General features: G+C 53.6%; 2 protein-coding genes across 3 annotated transcripts; both read left to right on the top strand.

Moving 5' to 3' along the window:
• The first annotated feature begins 125 nt into the window (after window positions 1–125).
• RPA2 (replication protein A2) lies at window positions 126–4,604 on the top strand. The gene is made up of 9 exons (XM_069036176.1): window positions 126–201; window positions 353–465; window positions 538–639; window positions 719–832; window positions 1,519–1,593; window positions 2,625–2,738; window positions 3,024–3,134; window positions 3,223–3,317; window positions 3,992–4,604. Exons 1-9 carry the CDS (start codon window positions 186–188, stop codon window positions 4,074–4,076), a joined length of 825 nt encoding a protein of 274 aa, XP_068892277.1. The 5' UTR covers window positions 126–185; the 3' UTR covers window positions 4,077–4,604.
• A 2,748-nt stretch (window positions 4,605–7,352) lies between these two features.
• XKR8 (XK related 8) lies at window positions 7,353–10,319 on the top strand. 2 transcript variants are annotated; one of them, XM_068994493.1, is made up of 3 exons: window positions 7,353–7,737; window positions 8,359–8,555; window positions 9,288–10,319. In XM_068994493.1, exons 1-3 carry the CDS (start codon window positions 7,442–7,444, stop codon window positions 10,025–10,027), a joined length of 1,233 nt encoding a protein of 410 aa, XP_068850594.1. In that variant the 5' UTR covers window positions 7,353–7,441; the 3' UTR covers window positions 10,028–10,319. The 2 variants fall into 2 exon arrangements, with proteins under 2 accessions (XP_068850594.1, XP_068850595.1); XM_068994494.1 differs by having other exon boundaries at window positions 7,353–7,539.
• Window positions 10,320–13,133: the final 2,814 nt, after the last annotated feature.

Raw genomic sequence — 13,133 nt, forward strand, 5'->3', positions numbered from 1 at the left:
GGCAGCGCCCGCTCTCAAAACGGCGGCGGCGGCTTCCCCGCGGCCTCCTCCTATTGGAGGAGCCAGAAGGCGGAGCGACGCGATTGGCTGCCGGCCGGCAGAGCGGCGCTCCCGGATTGGGCGGGAGGCGGCGGCGCGCGAGAGTCGGCGCGCGGGCGGGTGGTGGCAGGCTCCGGGCCGGCGCCATGTGGGGCGGACACGGTGCGCGCGGGGCCGGGCGGGCTGCGCTCAGCGGGGCGCGGGGGACGCGGGGCCCGAGGCCGCCGCCGCCGCTCACCCTGATGGCGGCAGCGGTGAGGAAGGGGCCCGCGTCCCCGCCACCGCCTCACGGTCCCTCTCTCCCCCCGCTTAGGGAACTTCGATGGCGGGTACGGCACCGTGAGCGGCGCGGGACCCCCGGGCGGCTACACGCAGTCCCCGGGCGGGTTCGGGTCGCCCGCTGGCGCGCAGGCGGAAAAGAAGCAGGTAGGCCGGGCGGGGCCGCGGGAGGGGCCGCGGCGCTGGGGTCGGCTCTGACGGCCCCTCCGCCCCTTGCAGCGGAGCCGCTCCCAGAACATCGTGCCCTGCACCGTGTCGCAGCTGCTGGCGGCGGAGCAGGTCGACGAGACCTTCCGGATCTGCGATGTGGAGATCTCGCAGGTGGGCGCCGGGGCGGTCGCGGCCGGGGCGGAACCCTGGCCCGCGGCCGGCCCGGGCAACCCTTCCTCCTGTGCCGCAGGTCACCGTTGTGGGCATCGTCCGGCACGCGGAGAAGGCGCCCACCAACATCCTCTACAAAGTGGACGACATGACGGCAGCCCCGATGGACGTCAGGCAGTGGGTTGATACCGATGTAAGCATTGGATTTCCTATGAACGGGCTTTAGCAGCTTTTGAGAGCAGTGGGTAGAGAAAAGTTACAGAACTATACAGTGTCTCAACTGGAAGAAACCCATAAGGATCACTGATCAACACCAACTCCCTACTTCTCACAGAGTTTTTTAACCCAAAATATGTGGCTTTTCTGAAACGTGTTTTAGGGGTCATGTCCCTGAAATCCAAGGGAGATGCTGCTGTAGCAGAGGTCACTGGTGTTGTATATGACTATCTGCCTGTTTAGTATAGCTGAGTTTAGCTGACCAGTTTTGGGGGGGTCATCAGGCAGATGTTCAGTTGCCTTACTGCGAGTTTAGTTTGAGTTCAAAACCAGCACTGGCCCGCCCCATCCCCCCAGGCAGATTATGAATTCAACACCTAATTTTTACTATTAGAGGTTCCTTTCCTCTTGTTGCACTGTGAGAATCTCTCATAAGTGGACAGAGACAGCAGAGCAGACAACTGACACTGCTCTGAAATGTATACCGGTGTTGTTCTTTATTTTTTATTTACAGTTATGTTTCTCTAACTCCTCTTGCTGGACATAGGAATGCACGTTGTTTGTGCTTGCTTGAGATGAGCCTGCTTTGCTAAGTTGTTTATTGTGCTAATTGAGAAATGGAAACATGAATCAGCAAACCTCTCTTTTTTCCCTCTCTGTTAGGAGGCAGGAGGTGAGAATGTTGTGGTCCCTCCAGGAACCTATGTTAAAGTAGCTGGTCACCTTCGGTCATTCCAGGTAAGGTCATGTTATCTGTGTGTGAGTCCTGGCCATGAGGCTGGAGCAGGGGTGTGAAGGATTGGTGATCTGGCTTAGTGCTAGGGGGCTACTTTAGAATATCCACTTAATCGTGGTTGCTGGACAAATCCTTCAGTGTCTCTGCCAGGGCTGTATTTAATAACACTCTAATTGTTCCTGAATGCTAATAGTCCTGAATGAGGACTATTTAAAATGAAAATCCTTTCAAAATTCCCCTTGTCATCAGCATGTTTTCAGCAGAGCAGAGTTCTGGCCACCGGGTTCTGGGGTGTTGATACTGTCAAGCTTAGACCAAGTTCTGGTTCATGGGGAGACTTCTTGTAGCACTTCATGTAGGATACATGGTTTAAATATTCAAATAATGGTTTTAAGGCAAGGTGCAGTTAATTCCCAGCTGGTTAGAAAGAGGAGTGACTCTGTCTCCATTGTCTTTCAAAATCACATCCCTCCCCTACTCCTTGCTTGCTCCCAGTGGGATGGGGGGAATCAGAAGGGTCAAAGTGAGAAAACCTATGAGTTCAGATAAAGGCAGTTTAATAAGTAAAGCAAAACAAGGAATTCATTCCACTCTACCCATGGACAGGCAGGTGTGCCTCTTCCTCGTCCTTTCACCAGTTTTATGACTGAGCGTGACCACTGGCTGGTTTGGGTTCTCCCTTGGGGCAGTGGGGGTCCCAGCTGTTTCCCCTCCCAGCCTAATACTGGTGGAGCTGTGTGAGAAGCAGGAAAGCCCGTGGCTCTGTGCAAGGGTTGATGAGCAATGACTAAAACATCCCTGTGATATCAACACTCCAGCACAAGTCCAAAACTAGCCCATGCTACTGTACCCCAGCCAAAACCAGCAGAAGATGTAGGTCAGAACGTTTTGGACTAGCTGCATGCAGAGAAGCTCTCTCCGCACTGCTATCCCACTCCTGGAGGGAATGGCTGGGTTGGCTGTTAGGCATCTTTGTGTTGCTGTGCCGTAAATTGTTTTCTTTGTTTTCTGTTTGGTTTTTTCCCACTGAAAGAATAAGAAGAGCTTGGTAGCATTTAAGATCATGCCTCTGGAAAATATGAATGAGTTCACCACACACATACTAGAAATTGTCAATGCACATATGATCCTCAGAAAAAATCTTATGGTACGTACAAAGATCCTGATTCCATCATGGCCCTTCCTGACTGGTGATCTCCCAAAGAGAGACCTTTCGCTGGGAAAATTGCCTAACTGTGGGGCTGGAAAGCTTAAAGCTGGGCAACACTGAATGTTTAACAGGAGTACTGGCTTCCTTGGAGAGAGATTGTGTTGCAATCCACTTCCATAAGAAGCTGGTTTTACTTACTGGCTTAAAAATAACAATGAGTGTTTAACACTGTGGGCTTGGTCAGCCTGGGTAACCACAACACTTTTATTCTCATAATTCCAGTCAGCATCAAGAGTGCCACAGTCATTTTCCTCCACTGGGATAAGTGACATGGGGGGCTACGGAGGAGGTGGCAGCCTGCCAGTGAATGGGCTCACGGCGCACCAGAGCCAGGTGGGTGCCAGCAGCTTTTCTGGAAGCACAGCAGTGGCAGCGGAGGCTCTTGCAATGTGATTTAGTGTGGTGGTTCTTGTTCCTCCAGGTACTGAACTTGATCAAAAGCTGCCATGTCCCAGAGGGGATGAGTCTACAGGACTTGAAACTTCAGCTCCACAGTATGAGTATGTCAACAATCAAGTAAGTGTGTAGAAATGAAGGATGCTATGGAAATCCATGCAGTCCTTCCAGAGGCAGAGAGGACAGTGGACAAGCCCAGACACTCAGCTGTGAATCAGGGTGGGTAATTCAGGTGGTCCCAGCAGTACAGGAGCCAGAGCTTTTGAAAGATTTACTGCCCTGAATGAGCTGTTGCCAGTTGCTTTGTTCCCTCTTTTCAAAACAAGCTGTTCGTCAGTTCAGTGGCAATGTACTGCAGTGCCTCAGTAACATTTTTCCTGTTCAAGGACTACCTTGCTCTCTGCACACTGATAAAAAATTTAGGAATAGTCTGTTCTATTCTACTTCACTGTCTCTCATAACTTCTTCTTGAGACTTAAAAAAATAGTCATTAGCTTCCATGACCTTTGTTCTGTCCCCTGTGGAACAGAGTAGTGGATGCTACCTGGGCAGTGCAGAGTGGTGACTCAGGCAAAGTCTGAGCGGCAGGAGGAGCACATTGCCATAGCTTAGGAGAAACTTCCTGTGTCACACTGCCCAGGACAGAGACACCAAGGGCTTCCCTTGGCAGCTGCCAGGAGGGAACTGTGGGGATGGGGTCTATAAATGGGAATTACCTGGCAGAAAGGTGGTGATTTATCTCCCTTTGCTAACTAATTGCTAGCTCATTATCAGCTGTGTGGTTTTTCTTCAAGGCAAGCCGTGGAATTCCTCAGCAGCGAGGGACACATCTACTCTACAGTGGATGATGATCACTATAAGTCAACGGATGCCGAGTAGAGTTCTTTACATCTGGTTTTAGTTCCAAGCAAATGTTTGTCCATGTTTCAAGATACCTTGCTGAGCTCTGTGACGTGGAGGGTGACCTTTGCTCTTCGTGGAAATTCCTGGTTACTCTGTGAATGCCAACTCCTTGTAATTCAAGGATGAGCAGAAAGTGTGTGATTCTGGTAATTGGACCTGATTCTATGCTGTGACCATGTGACTGAAAGCATGAAGAGACACAGGAAAACTGAGCTCCTCAAAGCTTCAGAGCCTTCACTTTGTTTTTGGCTCCTTCGAGGGTGCCTGTTAGAAAGAAGAGCTTCTTTATGATTTGTCCTTTATTTCTAGAGCTGTTTCTCCTAACTCAGCTTCCATTCCATTTCCTTCACAAAGTGGGTAGCCAAGAGTAATCTTCCACTAGTGTACAGCAATCATGAAAAGATGTTCTTATTGTTTAGTTTGTGCATTTAAATCTATATTTGTACTAGAGCTGATCTTGTTACTAGAGCTTTTGAACATTTCCAATAAAATGTTAACTTGGGACGCCTTGCATCATGTGTGACTCTAGAGGCTTTTCTGCCTTGAAGAAGAAAACATCTGCTTGACAAAACCTGGGGGTAAAAGCATAGCTCATACTTTCAGTTTAACTTTCCTTATTTTTTCCTTAGCTTTTTGCTTTGAAGGCTCAAACTGAAGTGAATGTCTGGCCAGTAAGAAATAATTTTACTACTGAAGAAAACATGTTGTATCAGTGTTCCAAATAGGGCCAGGACCATTTCTGCTGCCAAAACAGACTCCCCAGGGAAGGGGTCATGGCCCCAAGACTGCCAGAGCACAAGAATTGGACAACACACTCAGGCACAGGATGGGATTGTTGGGGTGTCCTGTGCAGGGCCAGGAGTTGGACTTGAGGATCCCTGTGTGTCTCTTCCACCTCGGAACATGGTGCCAAAAGACATGCGTGCTGTGCTTTCAGCTGAAGCTCAAATGAATTACACCATGTGAAACAAGGTTTTATTCTTTAAACCATTTTTAAAGCCTAACAGAAAAACAGTTAGGATACAGGTTGATACTGGTGGTGGACTGAGATGGAGAAAAGGGATTTGTGTTTCCTGTTTCTCTGCACCCCCTGCCTTGTCCAGGAGGCTGCAGGGTGGCTGCTGCAGGGTGTACTTGTTGAGCTTTTGACAGGTACCCTTCTCGGACCAGGGTAAGAGAGCAGAGGAGGCTGCTGTTCTGCTAAGTTCTTTATTTCATAGTCTCACAGCTTTCTTGAAAGGCAGAGTTTAAAGGGGGTTACATGATATATGATACATGATTACAAGCAGCAACAGCAAACAGGCAAAACCAGCTGCTGCTTCTTCTATAAGCTCTGTATTTTTTCTTGCAGAAGTGTGGATTATATTTGTTAACTGACCAATAAGATTAACACACGATTCCAGTTTTTCTTAACCTATCCTGGTCTAATTCTAACAGTTGTAAGCCTTACACCAGTGTTACACAGGTATTACACAGATTTGCGTGGACAGTTTCTATCAGCTCTTGTTTATGTGAACACTATCTAAAAAATGTGAACAGTATAATTCTATCTATATTTTGTCTAAAGTAAAGAAATTCTGTGAAAAGGTAACACTGCTGCAGCAAGAACTGTGTTTGAGGTCTCTGCTACAGCTTTTTAATGTTTAAGGCAGTTAGCATATATTTCTACTAAAGGTTAAAAAATCTATTTCTATTTCACTTTGGTGTGACTTTATGTATCTCAGCTTATCCAAAGGTTTTAATTCAACCCCTGTGCTTTGGCTTCCCTCTGGGCCTGAGTCCAGAGGAGCTTTCCCTCTAACATGTACTGTCCCTGCAGTCAATGGTAAGCTTCCTATCATAGGAAACAGATATGGCTGGTGATTATTTTGAATTTGTAATGGGAGCAGTTCAAGAGTCATAAATATTAAGGAACATTTCACGTGTGTAGTGTAGGTGTTCCCACAGAAGGAACTGCGGCTTTTGTGGTGAAGGCGTTGCTGAAAAGCAGGACCCAGATCTTACAAGCTGAACTGCTGAGACGCTGAACTGCACTTGGTGCCTGCTGGGTGGGAGCTGCTGTGCTGTGCTGAACTGTCCTTCAATTGCAGCTTGCTAAATGCTCAGGGACATGGGGCCTGCTAGAGTAGCAGCATGCGCACATAGGACTCAAGTCAGAGAGCTCACAGTCTGGTGAACTCTGGGTGTTCAGGAACTGCAAGGGTAGGGTAGGGTTTCTGTTGCCTGGGACTCGAAAAGTGACCTAGGTTTGCAAAAGCAGCTCCTTGTGGGCACATCGATGGGGCTGGCTGGGGGACCCAGGGCCTCTGCTCTGCTTTGTTCTGCTCTGCCAGGCATTACTGCTGGGGCAAATCCCAGTGTCCTGCTTGGGTTCAGGGGCCCAGCTGTAGCCCGTGGTGCACCTCTGTGGATAAATCATGCAATAGGTGTGTAACAGGTGAACATTTGGCTATGGAGTTCAGCGTATCTAGAAGCCAAAAGTACTGTAATATCCTTTTTGTAGGAGGTATGCAGGTTAGGAAGAAAATTGCTGAGGATTTTTGGAGGTGAAAATGAGTGGAATTGCTTGCAGTAAGGAGAGTAGTTGTGCAATTGGATAACACAGTCCTGTGCTGGCGCTGCTGAGGGTGGTTGAAGGCAGGGACCCCCCAGCTCTGCGTGGTGCTGTGCTGGCTGGACCGATGCTCCAGCCTGTCCTACCCTGGCTGCCCCTGTAGCACAGCCCCCGTGTCCCAGCCCGCTCTGACCCTCTGTGGAGAGCCCAGAGCTAAGGTGCCATGGAACAGGGTGGGCTGGGGGGGGGAGCAGCCAGAGGCAGAGAAGGCCCGTGTGCGAGCAGCCCTCCCCCGTTCCGAGCACCCGGGCACCTCAACCCCGCTTCCTCCTGCGGTGAGACCTCGCACAGCCCCTCGTGCCCTGGCCGTGTCTGGCAGTCGGCGGGTCAGGACTGCATGTGACGGTGGCGGCCGCGAGGGGAGCATGGGCAGAGGCTATGGAGGGACACGCGAGTCCGGGGCTGCAGCTCTTGGGGTGGCTTTGCCACGGTGTAGCAAAACCGCTGCGGGAGACGTGTGGGGCGCGGGGCCCCGCGGGGCTGCGGCCGGGAGGAGCCGGGCAGGCGCGGATGCTGCTCGTCCCCCGCGCGAGGCACTGCCGGGGGCCAGGGGAAAGGGCCGGGCCAGGCCCCAGGCGCCGGCGGGAGGGGAGCTGGGGCCGCCGGTCCGGGGCGGGGCACACAGCCCGGGGCGGGGCCTGCCCGGGGCGGGCCCTGTCAGGCGGTGGGTCCGGCCCGTGCCGGTGCCGCCGCCGCTGCCGGTTCCGGACCCGGCCGTGGGCCCCCGATGTCTTCGCGAGCTGCCCCGCCGCGGTTCGGGCCGCTGCAGTTGGCGCTGGCGGCGGCGGGGACGGCGGCGGCAGCGCTGGACCTGTGCATGGACGGGTGGGTGGCGGCGGAGTACGCGCGGTGCGGGCAGCCCGGCTGGGCTGCGCTGTCGTTGTCGCTGCTCGCCGCCGCCTCGGCCGCCGCCCAGGCCTGCAGCTGGCTCTGGCTGCGCTCCGACCCGCCCGCGCTGCGCCCCGCCGTGCCCGTAGCGCTGCTCGCCGCCCTCCACCTCCTACAGCTCGGCTTTTTCTTTAGGTACGGCAGCCCCGCACCGAGTTCCCCGCGCGTCCCCGGGCATCACCCGCTGCGCCTCAGCCTCCCCGCGGGTGCCCGACCCTCTGCAGCTGCCTCTCGGCCCCTCCTGGCACCCGGGGACGGGGGTGAGCGGTGCCTTGGATGTCGGGAGGGCCAAGAGGTTCCTGGGCAGAGCGGTTCGGCCCAGCCCCGCGCTGGAGCCGGATGAAATGTGTCGGTGGGAGCCACCTGTATCCCTGCAACTGAAGTTTCCCTCCGGCTCTGCTTTGTCTCCCGGTGCTGTTGCCGCTGCCCTCGGGACAAACGGAACAGCGCCCCGAAACCTCGTCGCGGCCTTGGCGCTCCTGGCAGTTCAGGGGAGCAGCGAGGCCTAGCCGGGGGAAGGGAATAATCCAGGCAGTCCCCTGAGGTCGATGCTGTTTTACAATTGCACTTCACCCATGGCTGGGCATCGTGTGGCTACTGTGGTGCGTGGTTTGGGCAGGGAGAAGGAGGGCTTTGGACATAAATCAGTGGGGTTTGTTGTCCTGTCAGGAGTTCGTTGACCTGCCAGGGCAGTGTGAGGACTAAGGTGTGTGGTGCCTTGCGTGGGCCCTCACCACCAGCTGGGTCCCCACACAGGTGCCTCCATGCTCTGAAGGTGGGCTGGAAGGTGTGCTGGGCAAAGGCAGAGGAGGAGGATGAGCAGAGACACATGGCCTTCCTCTCCCACGACATCAGCATGCTGCGTCTCTTCGAGACCTTCCTGGAGAACACCCCACAGCTCACCCTGCTCCTCTACATTATCCTGCGGACAAACAAGGCTGAGCTCTCCCAGGGTGAGGGGTCTGGGGCCAAGGGAGGGGGCTGCGGGGGTGCAGGCTTGGAGTCAGAGTGGGCTTGGATGGGGTAGACTGGAGAGGCTGTCCAGGGGCTGGAGGACCCAGCAAGACACTTGTAGTGTCATTCTGCTCCTATGTCACTCCTTCCTTTGACATGTCACACTATAGGGTGGACCCCTGTCCTGCACTCACATGCCACAATGGACCATGCTGGGCTTGGGGTGGGAAGGTTGAAGCTGGGGGACCACTCTTATGTGCCCCAGGAGAGGCTGAGGGTCAGGTGAGAAATCAGGCGCCCTCTGCAGAGTGGAGAGGTGCTGATGTTGGAATGGGTGGAGCACAGGCTGCTGAGCAGGTGCTGTGGTGCCCTTCCTGGGGTGGGGAGCAGGTGTCACTGCAGGGAAATGGGGAGCCCAACAACGTGAGAGCCAGCATTCACCTGCCTCTGTGGGCTGGGGGCTTCCATGCCTGGGAGATGGGCTCTGCAGAGCTGTTCAGTCCCAGCACTTCTTCCCCATCTGAACAAGGCCAGGCACCAGCCTCCTTGTCCTCGGGGAGGGCAGAAGGCAAGGGGAGAAATGTGGGTGCTGATGCTCTGAGCCCCTCAAAAAGCAGCTGCTTTTTGAGCTGGGGGGAAGCTCATTTTAGCAGTACTGGGCAGGGAGAGGTTTGAGCCAGGCTGGGCCACCCCTTGGTCCCCCCTCAGCATCTTCACTTCTGTATTTGCAGGCCTGGGAATCGGCACCGCATTCCTGTGTGTGTCCTGGTCTCTGCTGGACTACCATCAGTCCCTGCGCTCCTTCCTACAGGACAAGTATGAGCTGAGCCTGGGCTCTTCCATCATCTACTTCCTATGGAACCTCTTCCTCATCTGTCCCCGCATCCTGGTGGTTGCCCTCTTTGCCCTGCTCTGGCCCTATGGTGTGGCTCTCCATTTCCCACTTGTGTGGCTGGCCATGTTCCTCTGGGTCAGCCTGCAGGGCACGGACTTCATGGAATCATCCGGCCCCGAGCAGCTTTACCGGGCCATGGTGGCTGTGATCCTCTACTTCAGCTGGTTCAATGTGGCACAGGGGAGGACACTGTACCGCAGCATCATCTACCATGGCTTCATCCTGGTGGACAGCACGCTGCTGACCCTTGCCTGGCTCTGGGGCTGGGCTCCCTCTGAGGAGTACTCATACCTCCTCCCAGTGGTCTCCGCTGCCCTGCCCTGCTACCTGCTGGGGCTGGGGCTGAGGGTCACCTACTACAAGTGGCTGCACCCCAACATGCAGGTGCAGCAGGAAGGGAGCTACGACGAGGTGGATGCCAGTGGAGGGAGTGGTGGGCTGGAATTTCACTCGTTCTTGGAACCAGACCTTGTGAACAGGCGGATGCAGTGGCTTGCCCAGACCCAGTTCCCCTTGTCCCAGCCAGCACGGCAGCACTTCGTGAATGGGGCTGCTGCTGTGGAGTCTGCTGTCTGAGGGCAGGTCCTCTAAAGGGATATGAGGGGGAGGTAGACTTGTTGGTTGTGCCCCTGCTTGTACTTCCCAGGCTGTTGTTTTTGACAGCCAGAGGGACTTGGCAGAAACCAGGGGTGATGTGGAAACACCTGATGAGTCCCATGGCACTCAGCATGGCTCCCACAGCTGTACCCTCAAGGAAAGCCACAGTGTTTGTGGTGAGTCCAGCACATTGTGGCATATGGCTGCACTTCTGTGTCAGCTTTTCTTGTTATTTATTACTAGCTTTTTCAAAAAAGAAAAATGAAAACAAGAGCACTGGTTTATTTTCTCTGTGCCTCTCCTGCTGCTGCCATTGCTGTGCACGGATCTGGGTGGCAGGGCAGGGGGAACTTGTTTCCTCCATGGTTGTGGCTATCTGACCTTTCTGTTTCCAGCCAGGATTTTCCTTCTTGTGTTAGTTTTGGTGTCAAGGTCAAAGCTCACCTGTTATTGCTGTGTTCAGGGAGGGATGGGAAAGGAGGCCTGTGCTGGGAAAGTGGCTGTAGGGTGGCTCAGGGCTTCTGGCTTATTACGGACACCTCATGCTCCCTTGGCTGCCATTCCCACCACCACAGCCTGGGCAGCGCTCCCAAGGCTGTGACCAGGTGTAGTGGTTTGGTCCAAAATACTCATTACTTACTTATTTACCTTCTGTGAGATAAGAATTAGGAGAAAGCAAAGCAGGCACAAAACTTAAAAGAATATGAAGAAGTTTATTAACAGACCTAAAAGGAAGGGAAAAAAAAATCAGACCACACCTTCAGAAGACTTCTCCTCCCCCCACCTTTCTCCCTTCTCCCACTGACAATGTAAAAAGACAACCCTTGAGATTTTCAGTCAGTTTACCACTTCTATAATAATCTTTTTCAGTTCACTTAGGGAGAGGAGCCTCTCTTGCTCATGCTATGGAGACATCTCCACAAGAAATTCTCTCATGGCTTCAGTATCACAGCGAGCCAGCCGCCCAGGTTGGTTCTCTGCTTGCATGTGAGAGTCCCTTCCCCTGACTTCCAGCTTTCCTCACAACTGCTTTCAAGGGTCCAATCTTGAGCTACTGGGGTAAGGTTGAGCTGTTCAGAAACAAAAGTTCTCTTCACCCATCTCTGGGAATATCTTCATCTCTAGGAATAGAGGCCCTCCCCCTTCCGTGGGAGCAAAAGGGTCCTCATCAAATTACAGCTACTGTCATTTGCTCATTTCAGCACAAGTACTTCTGCTCACAGTTACAGTCTGAACACTCCAACCCCCATGCTTTCATGAAATTACAACGGTACTCTGATATATCATAGTCCATCACCACCATAGCTTTACAACAGAATTTTAGCTTCTAAGCATCTCCACTTTCTCCTCCCTCAGGGTTTCAGCTCTTCCTTCTTCACTGACTTTGGTGTCTCTATGGTGTTTTCTTCACCTTCCCTCTTCCTCAGACTTGGAAGAGGATTAATGTCTGCAGGCTTCATATGTTCTGGAGGAAATTTACAGCACTAAAGGGTTAATCTTACCTGGGCCTTGCAGCTGGAGTTCGCTTATTGCTGTTGGTCACATGATCTTTGCCAGGCAGTGGGCACCTTCAGCTGAATCTTCACCCGAACTGGGGCTGCCTGCACGGAGCAGGGCTGTGGGGGGAGGGCCGCAGATGGAACAGGACCACACGCCCCCCCCCCCCCACCCAGTTACCTGTCCCAAGGCCGGAAGCAAGAGAGAGCTTTCCTGGGGTTTGTTCATTCTTAAATGTGGACCACAGAGGCATGTCAAGCTCTTTAAGTGGCTTAAAAAGTTGTCCATATTCAAACTAGCCAGTTGATAGGTTCTGTCAGGTTATAGAGGAAGCTGTAAGCACCTCTTTGCAAGAGAATCACTTCCGTAGCTATGCTAACCCATGACACCAGGCTGGAGTTGGCCACGGCCAGTTTCTCAGCCATAGGTGGCTGTTGATGTGGTCAGTGGGGTCAGTAGTGAGGTCGGTGCTGTGCCAGTTCCTGGGCACAGACACCCACCACTTCCCAGGTGGGGCTGCCTCCACCCAGCTCGGGGCCCAAACCCAGGCAGGCCCCAGAGCAGTGCCTGCCTTTTGCTGTTGCCCAGCTGGCAGCTGTGGCATGTCCTGGCTGCCAACAGCACTGACCTTTGGCTCCTTGCCCTCACCTCCATCAGACCCCTCCCAGCACACCATCCCAGGAGAGAACCTCCATACCAGGGAAGGCAGCAGGATGCAGCTGGAAGAGCAGCTGAAATGCTGTTTCACAGCTGCTCCTATAGAAGCTCAGCCCTGCCCAGGGCCAGCAGCACCGCAGCAGAAGGTGGGAGAGGGGCATGCAAAAGAAAATGGGAAGGGAAAGTTTGTGCAGGAAGCACCATGTGCCTCCCCATGGCACCTCAGCAGAGCCCAGGAGCAGGTCCCTGCCCCACTGGCTCCCCAGGGGCATGGGGGCTCTGGTGGCTGCACTGTGACCTGTGGCACCCTGAATGCTCCTGGTGCCACCAAGCCTGGCTCGGGCTGCCACAGGGGTGGGGACTGACACAGGGGCAGAGAACAGGCTGAAGCACTGACTATAGAAAATAAAGACTTTATTTTTTTTTTCCAGTTCACAGGACAGTTCCCATTACAGACCATGAACAGGCAAAGGTCCCACAGCCAGCAGCACCCAGGACTCGCCCCTTGTAGCACAGCAAAAGAGGTGGTTGTGGGCTCCAGGGGTCCTACTGCTTCCCACCAGTGCCAGCACAGACGTCCCCTCAAGGGCTGTCAGAGGCAACAAATATTAGTGGATCAGGTGGTTTTTAAAGCCTCCGTGGCTGTGTTGAAGCTGAAGGGGAGGCCAGCAGCACCCAGGTGAGCTCAGGTGCTCTAGGCCTGCAGGCTGACTGTCCTTCAGGTGTTCGGGTTTGCTCTCCCATTACCCCTGACCTGACTGTAGCTGAACTGGTGACAGACAGGAGAAAATCAATGCTTGGATAGAGGTGCTGTTCCTGCCTCAAAAGAGACAGGAAAAGGCTTAAATTCAGCCAGTAGAGGAAAAAATAAAATAGCCAGGTCACCCCTTTATTAACAAAACACAGAAATGGACCATCAACCTCCTGTTAT

This window comes from Aphelocoma coerulescens, chromosome 23, assembly GCF_041296385.1.
Source record: "Aphelocoma coerulescens isolate FSJ_1873_10779 chromosome 23, UR_Acoe_1.0, whole genome shotgun sequence".
Lineage (NCBI taxonomy): Eukaryota > Metazoa > Chordata > Aves > Passeriformes > Corvidae > Aphelocoma > Aphelocoma coerulescens.